The 18289-nt window shown below is 44.7% G+C and overlaps 1 protein-coding gene across 1 annotated transcript; it reads left to right on the top strand.

Annotated features, from left to right (window-relative positions):
- Nucleotides 1–14048: 14048 nt before the first annotated feature.
- LOC132388254 (substance-P receptor-like) lies at nucleotides 14049–17307 on the top strand (the record flags this gene model as incomplete). The annotated part of the gene is made up of 3 exons (XM_059960601.1): nucleotides 14049–14199; nucleotides 15123–15319; nucleotides 17014–17307. Coding segments are annotated over 3 exons (616 nt in total), but the record flags the coding sequence as incomplete, so codon positions are not given.
- Nucleotides 17308–18289: the final 982 nt, after the last annotated feature.

Below are 18289 nucleotides of genomic sequence, written 5' to 3'. Positions count from 1 at the left end.
GGTTAAAAGGTTGGCACAACATTATAGGCTGAAGGGCCTGCAGATTGCCTTGCTTTTCCATGTTCTACATGCAGTGACTACTTTATTAGGTACTTGTACACCTGTTTACTTGTTCATTAATGCAAATTAGCCAATCATGTGGCAGCAACACAGACATGGTCAAGAGATTCAGTTGTTGTCCAGACCCAACATCAGAATGGGGGAGAAATGTGGTCTAAGTGACTTTGACCATGGAATGATTGTAAGTATCACAGTAACTGCTGATCTCCTGGGATTTTCACGCACAACAGTCTCTGGAGTTTACAGGGGATGGTGCAAAAAACAAAACCAAATTCCAGTGAGTGGCAGTACTGTGGCTGAAAGTGCCTTTATTAATGATAGGGGTCAAAACAGAATGACCAGACAGGTTCAAGCTGACAGGAAAGTGACACTAACTCAAATAACCACGTGTTACAACAGTAGTGTGCAGAAGAGAATCTCTGAATGGACAACAAGTCAAACCTTGAAGTGAAGGGCTACATCCGCAGAAGACGAAACTGGTTTCCAGTCCTGTACCTGATAACGGTGACACTGAGTGTATGTTCTATGTTTTAAGCTTTAAGCCCATGCCCTCTAATCTACACACCTCTGTCACAGGGAAAAGATTACAAATACCTACTCCATCATAATGTGGTATGAATTTATGCACTTGCCCTTCAGCCTCTTCATTATCAACAACACCAATTCTTGTGTCATCTGTGTAATGAGCAATTACGCCTCTGACATTCAAATCCAAATAACTAATGCATATTAAAAAACTGTAAACGTACCAGCTTTGATCAAGTGTGACAATCAAAAAGCTGCCTTCCACCATCTTATTACCAAAGCAGTTTTGTATACAAATTATGTATTTGTCCTGGGCTTCAATCTTTTGAACTGGATCTCCATATGGGACCTTGTCAAAGTTCTTGCTGAGATCCACACGAGCAACATCAACCACAAATGACTTCCTCTGTATACTTCCTTAACTCTTCAGAAAACTCAACTCAATTGTTCAGACATGATCAAAACCAAGATCACTACTTTCATTAATCATTAGGTTTCCAAGATTAATATTGATTAATATTTTTACCAAAGGATTTTTTTTCCTAATGTCTCCCCAACCACTTATGCCAGCCCCATAGATATACAACTAACTCATTTATCCCTGCTGCCCTTCTTGAATAAAGGTACTGTGGCGACCCATTTCCTAGCGTATCCGAACCGACTCACAATTAGATAGCCTACGGGGGTTTGCGAGCACAGAGCTTTGGAGCCTCTGCGCCATGGGGGGCCGGTTGACAGAGGCTTAAAAGTGAGGCTGAAGTTTTCGAATAAAGTTTTTTTCCTTCGACTGCAGTTACCGACTCTGTGTCGTAATTTTAGCGCTGCGTGTAGCACACCGCTACAGTACCACATCTGAATATGAAGAATTGGAATCAGGCTTAATATCATCGGCATATGTCATGAAATTTGTAAACTTTACAGCCACAGTACAATGAAATACATGATAAATATAGAGAAAATAATCTGAATTACAGTAAATATGTGTGTGTGTGTGTGTGTGTGTGTGTGTGTCTATTAGATAGTAAAGTTAAAATAAGTAGTGCAAAAATAATAGAAATAAACAAGTAATATTCATGGGTTCAATGACTATTCAGAAATCTGAGGGCAGACGGGAAGAAGCTGTTCCTGAACCATTGAGTGTGTACCTTCAAGCTCCTGTACCTCCTTCCTGACAGTAACAATGAGAAGAGAGCACGTCCTGGGTGAAGGGAATCCTTAATGATGGACACTACCTTCCTAAGGCATCACTCCTTGAAGATGTCTTGGATACTAACGGAGGCTAGTGCCCATGATGGAGCTGACTAATTTAATAAGTTTTTTCAACTTACTTCAATCCAGTGCAGTAGCCCCACCCTACCACTATACCAGAAGGTGATGCATCCAGTCAGAGTGCTCTCCACAGTACATTCGTAACAGTTTTTGAAGTTTTTGAGTGTTTTCGGTGACAAACTGAATCTCCTCAAACTCCTAATGAAATACAGCTGCTGCCTTGCCTTCTTCATAGCTGCATCAATATGTTGCGTCCAGGTTAGATCATCAGAGATATTGACACCCAGGAACTTGAAACTGCTCACTCTCTCCACTTCTGATCCTTCTTTGAGGATTGGTTTGTGTTCCTTCGTCTTATGCTTTCTGAAGTCCACAATCGGCTCTTTTGTCTTACTGACGTTGAGTGCCAGGTTTTTGTTGCAATACCACTCAACTAATTGATATATTTGACTTTTACACTGACCCTCTCGTCAGTGTAACACTTACCCAGCAGGCTGGTAAATGTCTAGGGGAAAAGGAGATCCAGCCACTCACCAACCCCACCTCCCGTACACACAGGTGCTGTGAGAATCAAGTTTATGCCGCGCGTACACACACACACACACACACAATATCAAACTCACACCAGATACCATTACAGAATACACTTCAAAGGTTTTACTAAAACTAAAAGAGTACTATGCAATACAGTATATATGAAGGAAAAGAAAATAAATCAAAAGGCGCCAACTTATCAAAGTTTGGTCAGATTAGCGCACATCGTTGGAGCTCAACCATCGAACCATCCGACCCCTCGTCGCTTTCCTCCAACCTCCACGTCCTTGCACCTGGGACCACCCCAGTGGTCGACCGAGCAGTGCAGCGCACGTCCACCTTCCTCGCCGTCTCCTTCCCGCCTCCCCTCAAAAGACCGCGAAACCCCCCCAAGCTCCCAGCCCCACAAGACAAAATAACATTCCCCATTGGTTAACAAATGAATACAATCCCCATATCAGCAAGTTCAAAGCTAAACAACTGCGAGAAAAAACACTTATCAGACATAAAAGCATTCCTACTCTAGCAATCCAAAGAAGCCATTTTGATTACATACATAGTACATTGTACATTCACCCCCCACCAGCAAATGTCATGCCCTCATGTCAAGGTTCCCCCCTTACCTGAGAACCCTCTGGCTCATGTTCGGGTTCCACCCTCTCTCCGCCCAATGCTGGCTGCCTCTCCATCTGACCATCAACACCTTCCCTCCTCTCACCTAACTCAGTAGGGGAAGGGCCAGGAGCCTCCTCTTCTGGTACTGGAGCGCCAGCGAATGGGAACAGGGGCCACTCATCTGAGTCGTCATCTTCCGAATCGGTAGCCATTCCCAGGTTAGGGACCCGTCCCCACTCTTCAGCAGCAGCCTCTTCCCTCGCTCCGCACCCTGGCAGAGTCCTTGTACTAGGCACAGCCTCCCTCTCTGGCTCCTTGTCCACCCGCACCGCTTGACCCAGGGGCAGCAGGTGATTCTGATGGAGTATCTTGATAGGCCCTTTTCCATCCTCAGGTTTCACCCGGTAAACTGGTAGATTCGGCATCTGGCTCTCTACTAATAGGGGCTGGCTCTCATCGATCTGCCAACTTGTGCTTACCAGGGAATCCCAAATTCCATAAAAGGACCCGGTCGCCCGGCAATAATTGGGCAAACTTCACCTTTTGATCATATCTCATCTTATTCCTCTGATTTTGTTTGGTAGTCGCCGCCTCGGCCAACTCGTACACCCTCTGTAACTCCCTCTTCATGTCGGACACATACTTTAGATAGGGCTTCCCGGGAAATTCACCCACCTCAGCCCCAAAACATAAGTCAATGGGCAACCTCGCTTCCCACCCGAACATCAGATAATAAGGCGAGTACCCTGTAGCATCATTGCGAGTACAATTGTAACAGTGGACCAAATGTCCAATATGATGACTCCACTTATTTTTCTGCCCAATCTCCAGGTCCCTGAGCATATCCAAAAGGGTCCTGTTGAACCTCTCAGGCTGAGGATACCCTGTGGGTGATAATTTCTCAACCCCAATTGGCTCTCAGAGTCCCACCCCTGATCACTATGGATTCGCCTGGGAAGGCCATAATGAACAAAATACTTCTCCCATAACACCTTCGCCACTGTCATCGCCTTCTGATCCTTAGTGGGAAATGCCTGAGCATAGCGAGTGTAATGATCGGTGATGACTAAGACATTCGCGGTGTTGCTGGAGTCAGGCTCAACCGACAGAAAATCCATACATATCAAGTCCAGAGGCCCGCACTCTGCAAGTGCGACAGTGGAGCCGCCAACGCTGGCAGGGTCTTCCTCCGGATGCAACGACTGCATCCCCTACAGTATTCTTCGACTTCCCCCCTCATCCGGGGCCAGTAGAACCGGTCTTTGAGTAATCCATAGGTCTTTTCCACCCCAAGTGTCCAGAATCATCATGCAAGGCCTGGAGTACAGTCTGCCGATACTTCTCCGGCAGGACCAGTTGCCAACGGCGGGGTTGGTCCTGAGGTGCCGTGACCCGGTACAAGACTTGGTTCTTTAATTCTAACCGAGGCCACTCCTTCAATTACAGAGGCATGGACGGGTGTTTTGCCTTCTCAGCCAACGCCACATCCCCCTTCTCTACCATTCTCCACACAGTGCCAAGACCCGGGTCATTCTGCTGAGCAGCAACCACTTCCCCCGGACTCAGTTCCGGCAACTGTTTAGTCCGCAGTGTGGTCAGGTCACGGTAAGCTAGGGGTATGGCGTCGTCAAAGACCCCCAAATGGTCTACGGCTTGCTCCAGCCTTCCTCTTCCCTCGGCCTTCACGGTGATAGCAAACTGACACATGGCCTTCACTCCAGGGGCAGGGACACTCTCCCACTCCTCGTCACTCTCCTCCTCCCCCGGCTCCCGACGAGACAAAGCATCCACATTGACATTCCGGCTTCCTGGGCGGTACTTCAGGCTGAAATCATATACCGACAAGGCTGCCAGCCACCAATGTTCTGTGGTATCCAGCTTAGCCAAAGTCAGAATATAAGTGAGAGGATTGTTATCCGTTCTCACCTCAAACCTGGCTCCGTACAGGTAATCGCTCAACTTGTCCACCACAGTCCACTTCAGCGCCAGGAACTCCAACTTGTGATTGGATAGTTTCTCTCAGGTGGCGACAAGCTTCGGCTGACAAAGGCTACCGGTACATCTTCCAACTCGTACCAGTTAACAAACTTATCTCTGTCCATCTCGGCTCTGCTGCCTGCGCAATTCCACAGCCCCTAACAATCCAATCCAGGACGAGCACCCCACAAACGTAACACTTACCCAGCAGGCTGGTAAATATCCAGGGGAAAAGGAGATCCAGCCACTCACCAATCCCACCTCCCGTACATGCAGGTGCTGTGAGAATCAAGTTTATGCCGCACGTACACACACACACAATATCAAACTCACACCAGATACCGTTACAGAATACATTTCAAAGATTTTACTAAAACTAAAAGAGTACTATGCAATACAGTATATATGAAGGAAAAGAAAATAAAGTAAAAGGCACCAACTTATCAGGATGCAGTTCTGGTCTCATTATTTGAAGAAGCATATACTCACTGGCTTTGGAGGTGGTGCAGAGGAGGTTCACCAGGTTGATTGCAGAGACAAAGGGGTTAGACTATGAGGAGAGATTGAGTTGCCTGGGACTGTACTCGATGGAATTCAGAAGAATGAGAGAAGATCTTATAGAAACATATAAAATTATGAAAGGGATAGTTAAGATAGGGGCAGGAAAGTTATCTCCACTGTTAGGTGAGACTAGAACTAGGGGACATAGCCTCAAGATTGGGGGGAGTAGGTTGGTGAATCTGTGGAATTCTCTGCCCAGTGAAGCAGTGGAGGCTGCCTCAGTAAATACATTTAAGACAAGGTTGGATAGATTTTTGCATAATAGGGGAATTAAAGGTATGTGGAAAAGGCAGGTAGGTGGAAATGGGTGCATGGCCAGATCAGCCATCATCTTATTAAATGGCAGAACAGGCTCAGCAGACCAGATGGCCTGCTCCTGTTTCTATTTCTTATGTTCTAACCTTAGGGGGTGGGAGGTATGAAGAAAAAGTATGATAGATGCATTTCACTCTTAGAGAGACACAGCAAGGAAACAGGTTTTTCTGCCCATGAACTACCTATCTAAACTAACTATACCTTAATCCACATTCCTACATCCCTCCTCCAGATTCTAGTCCAATTAACCTATCAACCCACATGTCTTTGGCATGTGGAAGGAAACTGGAGCAACTAAAGGCAACCCACACGGTCAGGAGAGAACTTGCAAACTCCACATGGACAACTTCAGGATTTAACACGGTCCCCAACACTTTGAGGCAACGGCTGTGCTAGCTGAGCCATTAAGTTGCTTGTGAACAAGTGCATGTGTGGGCGTAATTTGGTTGGATTTGTGATAAAGTTTCTGATAGAGAGCGGAGTACATTTGGCTGCGCTGAAGGGGATTGAAAATAGGGGAGGCTGGATGAACACGCTGTTGATGTCACCTTGTGTGGCTGAGCATCTGAGCAGATGTTCAGCTATAAATAGTTATGACCCTGCGACTGAATAACCGACTTGACACACTATACTCAAGGAACTTTCACAGCCTGACAAGAGGATATCTCAAAGCCAGATTCCTGCTTTGCACAGAAGATTCTAGGGAGGAAATGGCATAAAGTTCTCCCACAGCAGGGGTTCCCAAACTGGCATCTACAGGCCTCTTGCTTAATGGTATTGGTTCATGGTTTCATTGAAACATACAATGGAATAAATGCATTGTTTGAGTCAAATCAAATCTGCGAGGATTCTATTGGGCTGCCCACAAGTGTTGCCATGCCTTCAATGCCAACACAGCACACCCTCAACTCATTAACCCTAACCTGTACATCTCTGGAATGTGGGTGGAAACCGGAGTACCCAGTGGAACCCACGTGGTCACAGGAAGAACATATAAACTCCTGGCAGACAGCGGCAGGAACCAAACTACGATCGGTGATGATTGTCACTGGAAAGCAACTGCATTAGTCTCTATACTAATATGCCACCCACTTTCCTTCCTTTCTCTATAACTCCATATTTCTGCTTTTTCATCCATTCCTGGCTGATTACGAGTTTGGCTCCCTTTGCCATAAAATATTCAAATACTTTGCTTCCATGGTGCTTTGTGGAAGAAAGAAGTTCCAATGACCCACAGGCCTTGGAGAGTAAAAAAGGAAGTAGTGTCACCCACCTCTTAAATACATCACCCATGACCTTCAAGCAGTAACCACACTTCTAGATTCTCCCAGAAGCAGAACTATATTCCCCACAAGAACCATGCCAATGGTCCTCTGGAGATCTAAAGGGACATTAAGTCACTTTGGGGCAAGGTGTAGCACCTGCTTAGCCCCCCCCCCCCCCCCAAAATCAGGATCACATGAAGCCATGGGAGCAGGTGGTGGATGGTCGTATGAGCAGCTGGTGCATATCACAAGTCCTGGTTATGTGACCACTGACACCAGACAGACAATCTCTGAAGAGTATTGATAACAGCTGGGGTCACCCGTCTTGTAAAGACACTGCCCAGAAGAAAACAAACCACCTCTGAAGAAAAATTAGCCTAGAACAATCATGGTCATGGAAAGACCACAATTGGCCATGTCATATAACATAGCACATAATGAATGAATGAACAAGAATAGACTGGCCTTTGTCACCAAACTATTCTGAAGTTTGAACAGAGAAATGCCATTTTTATATACAAATTGATGAGTTGGATACAGATATTGATCCAATAGAAAGTTTGTACACTTCTGAATCCTATCATTTGCATATTTATGTACCACTCATGATACATATTTCATCTGTTAATAATCAATTCAAGGCAAATAATACTTGAGAATTAGTAAGATAACCGTCCAATAGTAAGATTTGCCCTAGAATCCTTCATTTGCATCTTTATCTAGCTTTGCTGTGCTTGGTGATTTTGTTCCGAAGCTTGAACAGAATAACTACACAAAGCAGAGTTGGGTATTTAAGGGCCATGTTCAGCCTGGGTGACTGCACTATGGCTACATCCACACTATGCCGGATAAATCCGTAACTGAAGCTTTTTCTCTTCGTTTTTACCCTCCGTCCACACTAAAACGGTGTTTTCATCTCCTGAAACCAGAGCTTTTCAAAAACGCTTTCCAAAGTGGATATTTTTGAAAACGCTGCTTGGGCAGATCAGTGTGGACGGGGTAACTGGAGACTTTTGAAAACGCTGTCAGACGGCAGCGCGCCATTTCATTGTTTTCTTGAATGCAACCTAACAATTTCATAACAGATGGCAATGAGACTGAAGCCAGAAGAGTTAGAAATGTACTCACCATGTACTTTGACCTATAACTTACTGAATAAGTAAGTATACTGTACTCACTTTGCCATTTTCTGTCCTTGCTCGTATGAAGGTAGTTTCCCTATTTATGCAAGTACTTCTCTGACAATGTGTAACAGCCTAATGTAACATTGTATGTGAATACAAGATAACACTGATGAAGACATGTTTTATACATTTAACAAGGTGCTTTATTAATTGTGGTGAACTATGTGCCTGTCAGGACACGCCCCCTGCTGACTGCTCCTGTGGCTCCTCCCACAGGCCCCTGTATAAAGGAGATCTGAGGCCTGACGCTCGGTCTCAGTCTCCAGGACATTGTATGATAGACACTCACTCCTGGTTCCTTCTTCCAGTCAATAAAAGCCGATATCTCACCTTACGTCTCAGTGTGAGTTATTGATGGTGCATCATTAATGCAACAGAGTTAGTCAGTTTTTCAATGTTCGTCGTCAGCCGGGTCAATCTGTCCGTGAACTCCCTGTTGGTTGCCGCCGTACGCTCCAGTATTTGTTTTTTTTTTAGTTTTAAGTTCTCCTGCGTGACAACCAACAGCTATCCGTCATTTTAAGTTTTTCTAGTCTTTAACTATACAAACACGAACTTCTACGGTGAGATTCGACACCAAACATGTTGTTTGTTTTCGGTAGATGTGTCCTGCGCATGCACAGCAGGAGGAAACTCACCAAAATCTCTGTTTCAGACTGGATAGAGATATTTTCAATAACGCATAGTGTGGATGCCCATCGTTTTTACGCGAAACCGGCTTTTACAAAATTATCTGGTCTAGTGTGGATGTAGCCTATGTTTGCAAGCTGTCTCTGCTGCCTTATCATCTTGGCTGTTGCCTTACAGAACTTCCACATATTGAAAAGCCTGTACAAAGTGTCTGTGCTTTGTTCCATTAGCACACCATTTTAGCCCTTTTCATGTTGTGACCCCCGCCACCACAGGCCATTAAAATGCTAAAGGCGGCCATTAAAAGGCTTATGTAAATTTATCCTATTTCTGGAAGGTTAGAATCAAGGTATAACCCCACTATATAAAGCCTGATTGGATCACACTGGAGTATCGTGAGCAGGTCTGATTACCGTATCTTGTAGAGCATGTTTTGGGTGTAAATTGCATGCCAGAGTAATACATGGGCTTCGAGAGTTAAGTTGAGAAGAGGTTACACATAAATTGGGGCTGTAGTCTCTGAAATAGAAAGTCATAGGATTCCTTGAGCGGAGATTAACAGTGGCCATCAGATGGGTCAGGAGAAAATGAATGAGGGAGCCAGTGACTGCAAACACAGGGAAAAGAAGCAGCGTGGCATTTTATATTTTGATTTAGAGATACAGCATGGTAACAGGCCCAATATAACCAACTAACTGTAACCAATTAACCTTTGAATTTAGAATGTGGGAGGGAACTGCAGTGCCTAGATGAAACCCAGGTGGTTCACCAGGAGAAAGTACTAACTCCTTACAGACAGCAATGGGAATTGAACCTTAGTCTCTGTAACTATAATTGCATTATGCTTACTGCAGTGCTACTAGGCACAAAGGTATGATTTATTTTTTATGGAGGGTGCAGTTCTGAAAGCTGACTGAGACGAGACACGTAAGGGTAAGATGTTTTTGCTGGGAGTTCTGAGATATGTTAGTTACACAGGAGAACAATTTTTTTTGAAGTGTTCTATCCTCAGAATTTTCTTTTTGCTTATGACAGACTGCTTGCAGCTGAACACAAATATAATTTCAGACTACTTGTATCACATAGGAATTTGGAGAAACAAGAAATAAACTTTTATTAAATATAAATTAACATAAAATTGATTGAATTATGGTGCTGATGTTTTGCAATATTGCAACTAAGCTAAAAATGTTTTGTTGATTACTTCATTTGTGCTCAGGGTCTGAGACTTCTGGCTTAAGCGTCCAACAATATTCAGCCGGCATTGATGGATTCCAGTTGCCCTGATACCATTTCTCCATGTCCACAATATCCTGGAAAAACCTTTCACCTTGCTTGCCACTGACAGGACCAAGGCTTGCTGGGAAGAAGTCTAAACAGAATGCAGGAAATGGTTTTGTATGCTTGAAGCAGGTTGTCAACCAGCTGCGTGCAGTTTAGTGTTCTGTAGTTGAAAATAAGAACATTTTCAACAACATCTTTGACCGCCTTACATGTGATTTTCTCCGGTCCCACTAGAAGTTCTTTGAATTGTCTGTCATTGACGAGCTATTTAATTTGTGGACCAGCAAAGGTGCCTTCCTTAATCTTGGCATCAGTTATTCTGGGAAACATTTCCCTTAAATATCAAAATGCTTCATGGAAATTTATAGCGTTTTTAGAAGATGTCCTGGCATGGAGCATCTTCCCTGCCTAAGCATGCCCAGGCATTCCGGGACAAGATAGAAAACTTCCCAGCTCACATTGTGGGCAAGATTTTAATCGACTTGAATTATGAATTGAAATAGCAAATATAAACGATTTCAAAAACTGGTGCATTATAGTGAAATTTCATGGTGATTTTCATGATCAACAGCCCAAAGTCCATAAGATACACCCAAAAGTATTCAGGAAGCAAAAGCTTTGCTATTTAGTATTATTGCACCCTGGGGCAAGTGAACATCAATATCAGAGAGGATGGAGCCTTCAGATGGCTGGGCATAGGGGCATTAAATAGTGTCCCTGCTTTTGATGTTGCCATTTCATTTATTCCTCACCCACCCTGGGATATTGGAAAGCTTCTCCTTTATCCCCTTACCCACTTGTAACAAGCAGCAGAAGCCATCTTAAAGCCAACACCTTCACCAAGCACCTTTGCTCCATCCACCATGCTGGCCTGGATCACCCAGCAACCAGCCACTTTAATTCCATTTCCCAGCCCCACACCAACATGCCTCCTCCACTGTCACATCGAGGCTATACACAAATTAGAGAAACAGCACTGCATTTCCACCTGGGCAGCCTCTACCCTGTTGGCATGGACATTGAATTATCAGATGTCTGGTAACTGCTCCATTTATATTCATTTCTGTCTCCTCTAATTCAGCTGGTTCCAATCATCCTATCTGATTCCATGCCCCAGCCCCTCCATACTCTATCATTCTCTCCTACCTGATTCCTTTCTCAGCCATTTGTCACTTTGACCTTTCACCCCATTGTCTGACATCATTTCCGCTCTCCTCCCTCCCTCATCCATTCATCATCCTCCTTGCTCACCCGAGTCCACCTATCGCCTCCCAACTCTTGCTGCATCCTTTCCCTCCACTTTCTTATACCAACTAGCTCACCTCTGTCTTTCAGTCCAGATGAAAGGTCTCGACCTGAAACTTCAGCAGTCCACTTAGCTTCATAGATAATGCCTGACGCACATTATGATGTGCTTCTGGTTTCTGGTCGCTCCTTTTTTCTGTTGCTATTTTGGACGATTTTGATCAGCGTGGCCTGCAGATAATGAACCACATAGCTCCAAGATTGAACTGGACTGAGCTAAGCTGGACTCTTCTGATTTTGTGTTTTACACTCTGAGTCTTTAACACTGTTCTTCTGTTTGTGCAAATTGTTTTTTTTTGCATGTGGGGGAAGGGGGTTGATATTTTTCTTTGAATAAAGGTTCCATGGTTTTCATTGTTTCATGGCTGTCTGTAGGGAAGACAAATCTCAGGGTTGTGTACTTTGATAATAAATGCGCTTTGAATCTCTTAACCCACTGAGTTCCGGCCGCTTCTAGAGCTGCTCCGGCTTAAGGCCAGTCTGAATCCCAAGATGGCTGTTGGTGAATCCTTGTAAAGTAGGCATGTGAACAGATCCCAAGGGAAGAGTTTGCTGAAGATCTCGCAGAAAAAAGTCAATATTTCCATAAAATTATGGAATATTCAGGCTTTGTTGACCGTGTTGTTCATTTTCATTTAAAGAGGCTATATTGTCACACTGGCGAACTTTGTTTAAGAGGATTTTAAAAGTGGAATGGGAACCCCGGTGTTTATTGTTCCTGAAAGATCAAACCCATACTCCTTAAAAGTATCACCTGATCTTGTCAACTTGCTGACAGCAAGATGGGACTTTAGAGAGAAAGACAGGTCTCTTTAAATGAATGAAGACACCAGGGTTGTCTTGGACTTCATAAAAACAATCATAAATGTGTGTCTCCCGCAAAATCATTTATTCTTCCCAACCCAGAAGTCCAGGTTGAGCCATGAGATCCACACTCAGCTGAGGGCCAGATCAGTGGCAGTCAGGTCAGGTGATGATGATACAAGAGGTCATTCTAGAGCGCATTTTTCAGGAAGATGAACCCACAGAAAGCAGCTAGCCCAGATGGGGTGCCCAAAGACCTGTGCTAGTCAACTGGCCGGAGTGTTCGCTGAGATCTTTAACCTCCTGCTTCAATAGTCTGAGGTTCCCATGGGCTTCAAGCAGCCTTCAGTTATACCAGTGCTTAAGAAGAACATAGCAACCAGCCTCAATGACTATCATCCAGTAGCACTTACATCCACAGTGATTAAGTGTTTTGATAGGTTGATGATGAAACATTTTCAACTCCCGCCTAGGAAGCAACTTGGATCTTCTCCAATTTGCCTACCGAAGCAACAGGTCCACAGCAGATGCCATCGCATGGGCTCTTCATTCAACCCTGGAAAACCTGGGCAGCAAAGATGCATACATCCGGATGCTCCTTATCGACTACAGCTCAGCATCCAATACCATCATCCCCTTAAAACTAATAAATAAGCTCTAAGACCTTGGCTTCAATATTCCTTATACAATCGGATCCTTGATTTTTTCACTTGCAGATCCCAGTCAGTTTGGATTAGTAATAACATATTCTTCACAATAACCTTCAGCACTACAAGGCTCAGTGCTTAACCTCCTGCTCTACTTGCTTTATAGTTATGACTGTGAGGCTAAGCACAGCTCCAATGCCATATTTAGGCTTGTTGAAGACACCACTGTCATTGGCTGAATCAAAGGTGATGAGGAATCAGTATATGGAAGGGAGACTGAAAATCTGGCTGAGCAGTGTCACAACAGCATCTCTCACCCAATGTCGGCAAGACCAAGGACCTGATTATTGATTTCAGGAGGGGGAAAGCTGAGATCCATAAGCCAGTCCTCATCAGAGGATCAGAGGTAGAGAGGGTCAGCAACTTTAAATTCCTTGGTGTTATCATTTTAGAGGATCTATCCCAGGTCCAGCACATAAGTGCAATTAGGAAGAAAGCACAACTGCACCTTAGAAGTGTGTGAAAGTTCAGCATGACATCAGAAACTTTGACAAACTTCTATAGATGTGTGATGGAGCATCCAGTATCAAGAGATTCCCACCACCCAGGCTGTTTTTCACTGCTGCCATCAGGAAGAATCCCACGATCCTGATTGGCTAACTTACATTCCTAAATTGGACGACAAGGATCCTCATCTTAGCCACGGACAAAACACACTTCCCAGCATGGCACACTACTTTTACAGAAAACTGCTAATATAAACTACCTCAGAGCATAGCAGTAGAAAGCTTAACCAGGGCAGTACACTTACAATATTTAATTTATGCATTTTGTTTATTTATGCATAGTTCATCTATTGATCTTATCCTTACTTTCCTAAGTTATTGTGTGTTATGTGTACTGCTGTGTGCTTTACACTGTGCTCCAGATAAACATTGTCTCATTTGACAATATACATGAATATAATTAAATGACAATAAACTTGACTTGATCTAGAACTCCCCAGTAAACCTTCAGGGATCAGAATTGCTAGATGATAATCTTCTCTGACTGTTGCCAAATCTTCCAAACAGGTACCACGTCTGTGTGATAGCCCTTGTCTACTTCATGCCCCTGATTGTGATGGGGTTTACCTACACTGTTGTGGGCAGGACGCTGTGGGCCAGTGAGATCCCAGGGGATTCCTCGGACAGATATAGGGAGCAGCTCAATTCCAAGAGGAAGGTGAGTGAGGTCTTCTGTTGATTACTTTCCTCCAGCAAATGGCATTGCCAATTGGGAGGATTGGGAGAAAGGAAACTCCCATTGAAGGCAATTGCTCTAGTTTTTCAATGAGTAACAATGCATAAGGAGTATCAGAACATAATCTCCTTATTGTCCATTGGATAGTGTGCATTAATCTTTCTGATTAGTTCGTGGAACTTTGAAACAGAAATATTCCAGAAGCTTCTATATGTATGTGTCTATCTATATGTCTATCTATCTATCTGTCTATTTATCTACCTATTATTTATCTATCTGATATCGCAGGTGGTAGGGTGGACATACGTCTCTACCAAAAGAGGTATAAGGTTCTCCTTGTTTCCACTAACCTGCAGATCACCCTTGGGCAAGGTGTAGCACCTGCTTAGCCCCCCCACCACCCCACCTCCGATCGGGGTCAGGTGAAGCCATGGGTGCAGGTGGTGGATGGCCGTATGAGCAGTTGGTGCATATCACGTCCTGGTTATATGACCACTGATACCAGGCAGACAATCTCTGAAGAGTATTGATAATGCCTGGGATCACTAACATCATAAAGACACTGCCCAGAAAAAGGCAAACTGTAGAAAACCCAGCCAAGAACAAACATGGTTATGATCGCCCATGTATATAGCACAGCACATAATGAATGATCAATCTGTTTAACTGCCTCTCCAACTGCTTGTCTAGTTGGCTGTTTGTCTATCTCTCTTTCTCAGTCTTTCTATCTATCTCTCTAACTTTCTAACTGTCTATTGTCGTACTGTTCCTCCAAGCAGTTGCTTTGCTCAACAGTACAGAATGCAAGACGGAACTGAGCGAGTCTGAGCTTGCGGTGTGGTTTGGAATCTGGGTCTGAACATGAGGAACTGGCCATCTGATGGTTGTCCCTTCTGCCCTTGCAGGTGGTGAAGATGATGATTGTAGTGGTGACTACCTTCGCTGTGTGCTGGCTTCCCTTTCACATCTACTTCCTGCTTTCCCTCTTCCACCCTGATATCTACCTGGAGAAATACATCCAGCAAGTGTATCTGGCCATCTTCTGGCTCGCCATGAGTTCCACAATGTACAACCCCATAATCTACTGCTGTCTCAATGAACGGTAAGTCCAAACACAAGGCAGGCTCCTCCTGCTAATGAAGAATCCTCCAGGGTTAGCAACTGCTAAGTTAGAACTTCCTGACACCCACTTCCTACCAACTTTGCACCTTGGTGTAACTTTCGCCAGGCAGATGTGTTTGTAACAGACACAGAGCACAAATGTTCACCGAGGGATTAATGTCCATAAAGTCTTGTTCATTGAATTAGTAAGACGGGTGTCAGTACCTCTCTTGTTCTTCATCCAAGTGAGGGTTTTGCAAACACACAGTGCCCCAGAGTGTGGCTACAGTCTAATCAGCTGTGGGATAACTTACAACCCTTTTCATTTTCATTTGGATGTGAAGTGCAGGCACACATACATGTTCAGACTGGCACATATTCACACACACACACACACACACACACACACACACACGCACACACACACACACACACACACACACACACACACACACACACACACACACACACACACACACAGATACAGAAATGGACACACAACAGCACACACGAATACCCCCACATACACATACACCTGCACTTACAAACTGAGTCTCACACTTATTGACCGGCAAAAGTGTTTCTACGCAGTGTCAGAAAGACTTTGGGAACAGGGTTGTGAGGGATTTCTCACCAGTGTTTCTGTACTTTAGAGGCATTTTGTGTGTATGGGTGGGCAGATGAGTTGGGGAATGGTGATGAAATGCAGATGGACGTGAATGCTTGATCATTAATTTTAAAAGTAGCTTTTCTGCTGAGAATCCCATTTAGAGGCAAGGTGCTCAACTTTGCCGATATTTAGTTGGTCACCTCATGGGATGGGGGGGACCACTGCATTGGGTACCCACGTGGCCAGCTGGCTGATCCACCTTAGATGCAGGTAATTGTTAGTGTGGAGTTCCATACACATCTGTACAGAACTAACTCCTGACCTGCAGGGGGTGACACATTTCCTTTTTCTCATCAACGTTCTTAGAAAAAGGAAATGTGTCACCCCCTGCAGGTCAGCAGCTTATTTTAACTATAAGCTTCATGTTCCATTTTTTTTAATCAACTGGACTTAAATTCCACAGGTGGGATTTGAACTCACAAACCTGTCCAGGCAACTGGTTTATTGACCCAGAAGCAAGATCAAAATGATACCAATGCCTCATAGGGTAGCCACGCACAGATCCATCCATAATCTTTAATTCTTCTTTTACATCTCCTAGTAACTGGTCACCCTCCTACTCTAACACCAGTAGGTTCCACTGGAGCTAGGACATAGCTGGTGAGGAAATGTGAGCCTTTTACACTTCAACAGCAGACTGTAGAGATATAGAGCGTGGAAATGGACTCTTTGGTCCAACTCATCCAAACTAGTCGCATTTGGCCACCACAAACGATCTCCAAGAAAAGCTCAGCAGTTCAAGTCACATCAGCGGGAGGAATGGAACTGGTGACATTTCAGGTCTTGGTTCGGAGCTTTGACCTGAAACCACGGCTGTTTCTTTCCTCCCACAGATGCTGCTTGACCCACTGAGTTCCTCCAGCAGATCGGGTATTGCTTCCCAATCCAGCATCTGCCAACTCTGGTGTCCCCACCCACCAGCAGATAGCCCACATCCCTCAGAATGTCTCACAACCCCGCTAAACCTGCCCAAGTGTCCCCTTGCTGGGACACCATTAAAACCTCATGTCTGGTTTGCCTTGCAGGTTCCGCGTTGGCTTCCGCCGTGCTTTCCGCTGGTGTCCGTTCATCAAAGACACTGACTATGAGGGTCTGGAGATGAAGTCCACCAGGTATTTTCATACCCAGAGCAGTATGTACAAGGTCAGCCGCATGGAGACCACCGAGGTCAACCTAAATGATGATGACACTGAGGAGAATGAGAAGGCCGTACACTTGCCTCTGGACCTCTCCACCAATGGGTCTGCACGCCACTCTTTAAAGGCTGGTTCCAACCCTACCGGCACCTACTGAAGACCAGATCCCTACTAAGTGGTCAGCCAAAGCACAAGGCCCTCAGACTGGAGAGCAATAAGAGATTGAATGATTCCGAACAGGCACCGTCTAATATTCAGATCTGAGGAGCTGGCCAATTTACTGTAATAATGCAAGATGGGCCCTCCTTTGGGATTGGCAAACTAGGGGGTCTAAGACAAGACAGGAACACCAATTTGGGCACCGGTAACATGCACAGTAGACCTTCAGCACATGATCATTGATGGTGTCAGCTTGAAACTAAAGCCCTTCCCCACCCTTTTAACAACACCGAGATTTGTGCTTATAACACTCGGGACCATGCACCGGGTTACTGAAGCTGTGAGTCTGTAAATCCCCATGACTGTGCACAGGGAATGTAAACTACCATTGTGTTCCTTCACCGCCCACTGCAACCAACACCAAGCTCACCATTCCCTATATCTAAGCACTAGTTACCTTTAAGATTGAAGCTCACCAGATCAGTTGACCCAGACACAAAGTGTACAACAATATACCTACCAAAGGATTGTTCTAGGATTGTTGAAGTTCAGGCTACTGGGTGAACTTTAGTCCAGTCCCTTTGGTCCATCTGCTGTGACAGCCAGGATCTCCTGGTGGTCAGCCATTTTGTTCCCATACTGTCCATGGCCTCCTCTATTGCCAAAGTGAGGCTAAACACAGATTACAGCCACACCTCCATCAGGTTTCCTACCTGATGGTACTAACATCAATTTCTGATAACTATTTCCCTCTGTCCTTCAACCTCTTTTTGTTTTATGTACTTCTCTGGCCCCTCCTCTTTCCTCTTCCCTCAACTCCTGACCTGTCAAACATCCACTTCCTCCCACTTGTCCCCCACCTCATCCTGACCTGTCAATCATCCACAGCTTGCTCCCATTTCTTCCCTGTCTCTTCCTACTATTCAGTCACCATTCCCTCCTCCCACTTGTTCCCCACCTCCTCCTGATCTGTCAGTCATCCACATTTTCCTCCCATTTGTTCACC

This window comes from Hypanus sabinus, unplaced genomic scaffold (assembly GCF_030144855.1).
Source record: "Hypanus sabinus isolate sHypSab1 unplaced genomic scaffold, sHypSab1.hap1 scaffold_2860, whole genome shotgun sequence".
In the NCBI taxonomy this organism is placed as follows: domain Eukaryota; kingdom Metazoa; phylum Chordata; class Chondrichthyes; order Myliobatiformes; family Dasyatidae; genus Hypanus; species Hypanus sabinus.
Note: the sequence above shows the minus strand (reverse complement) of the source record. Positions and strands in the feature narration are given on the sequence as shown.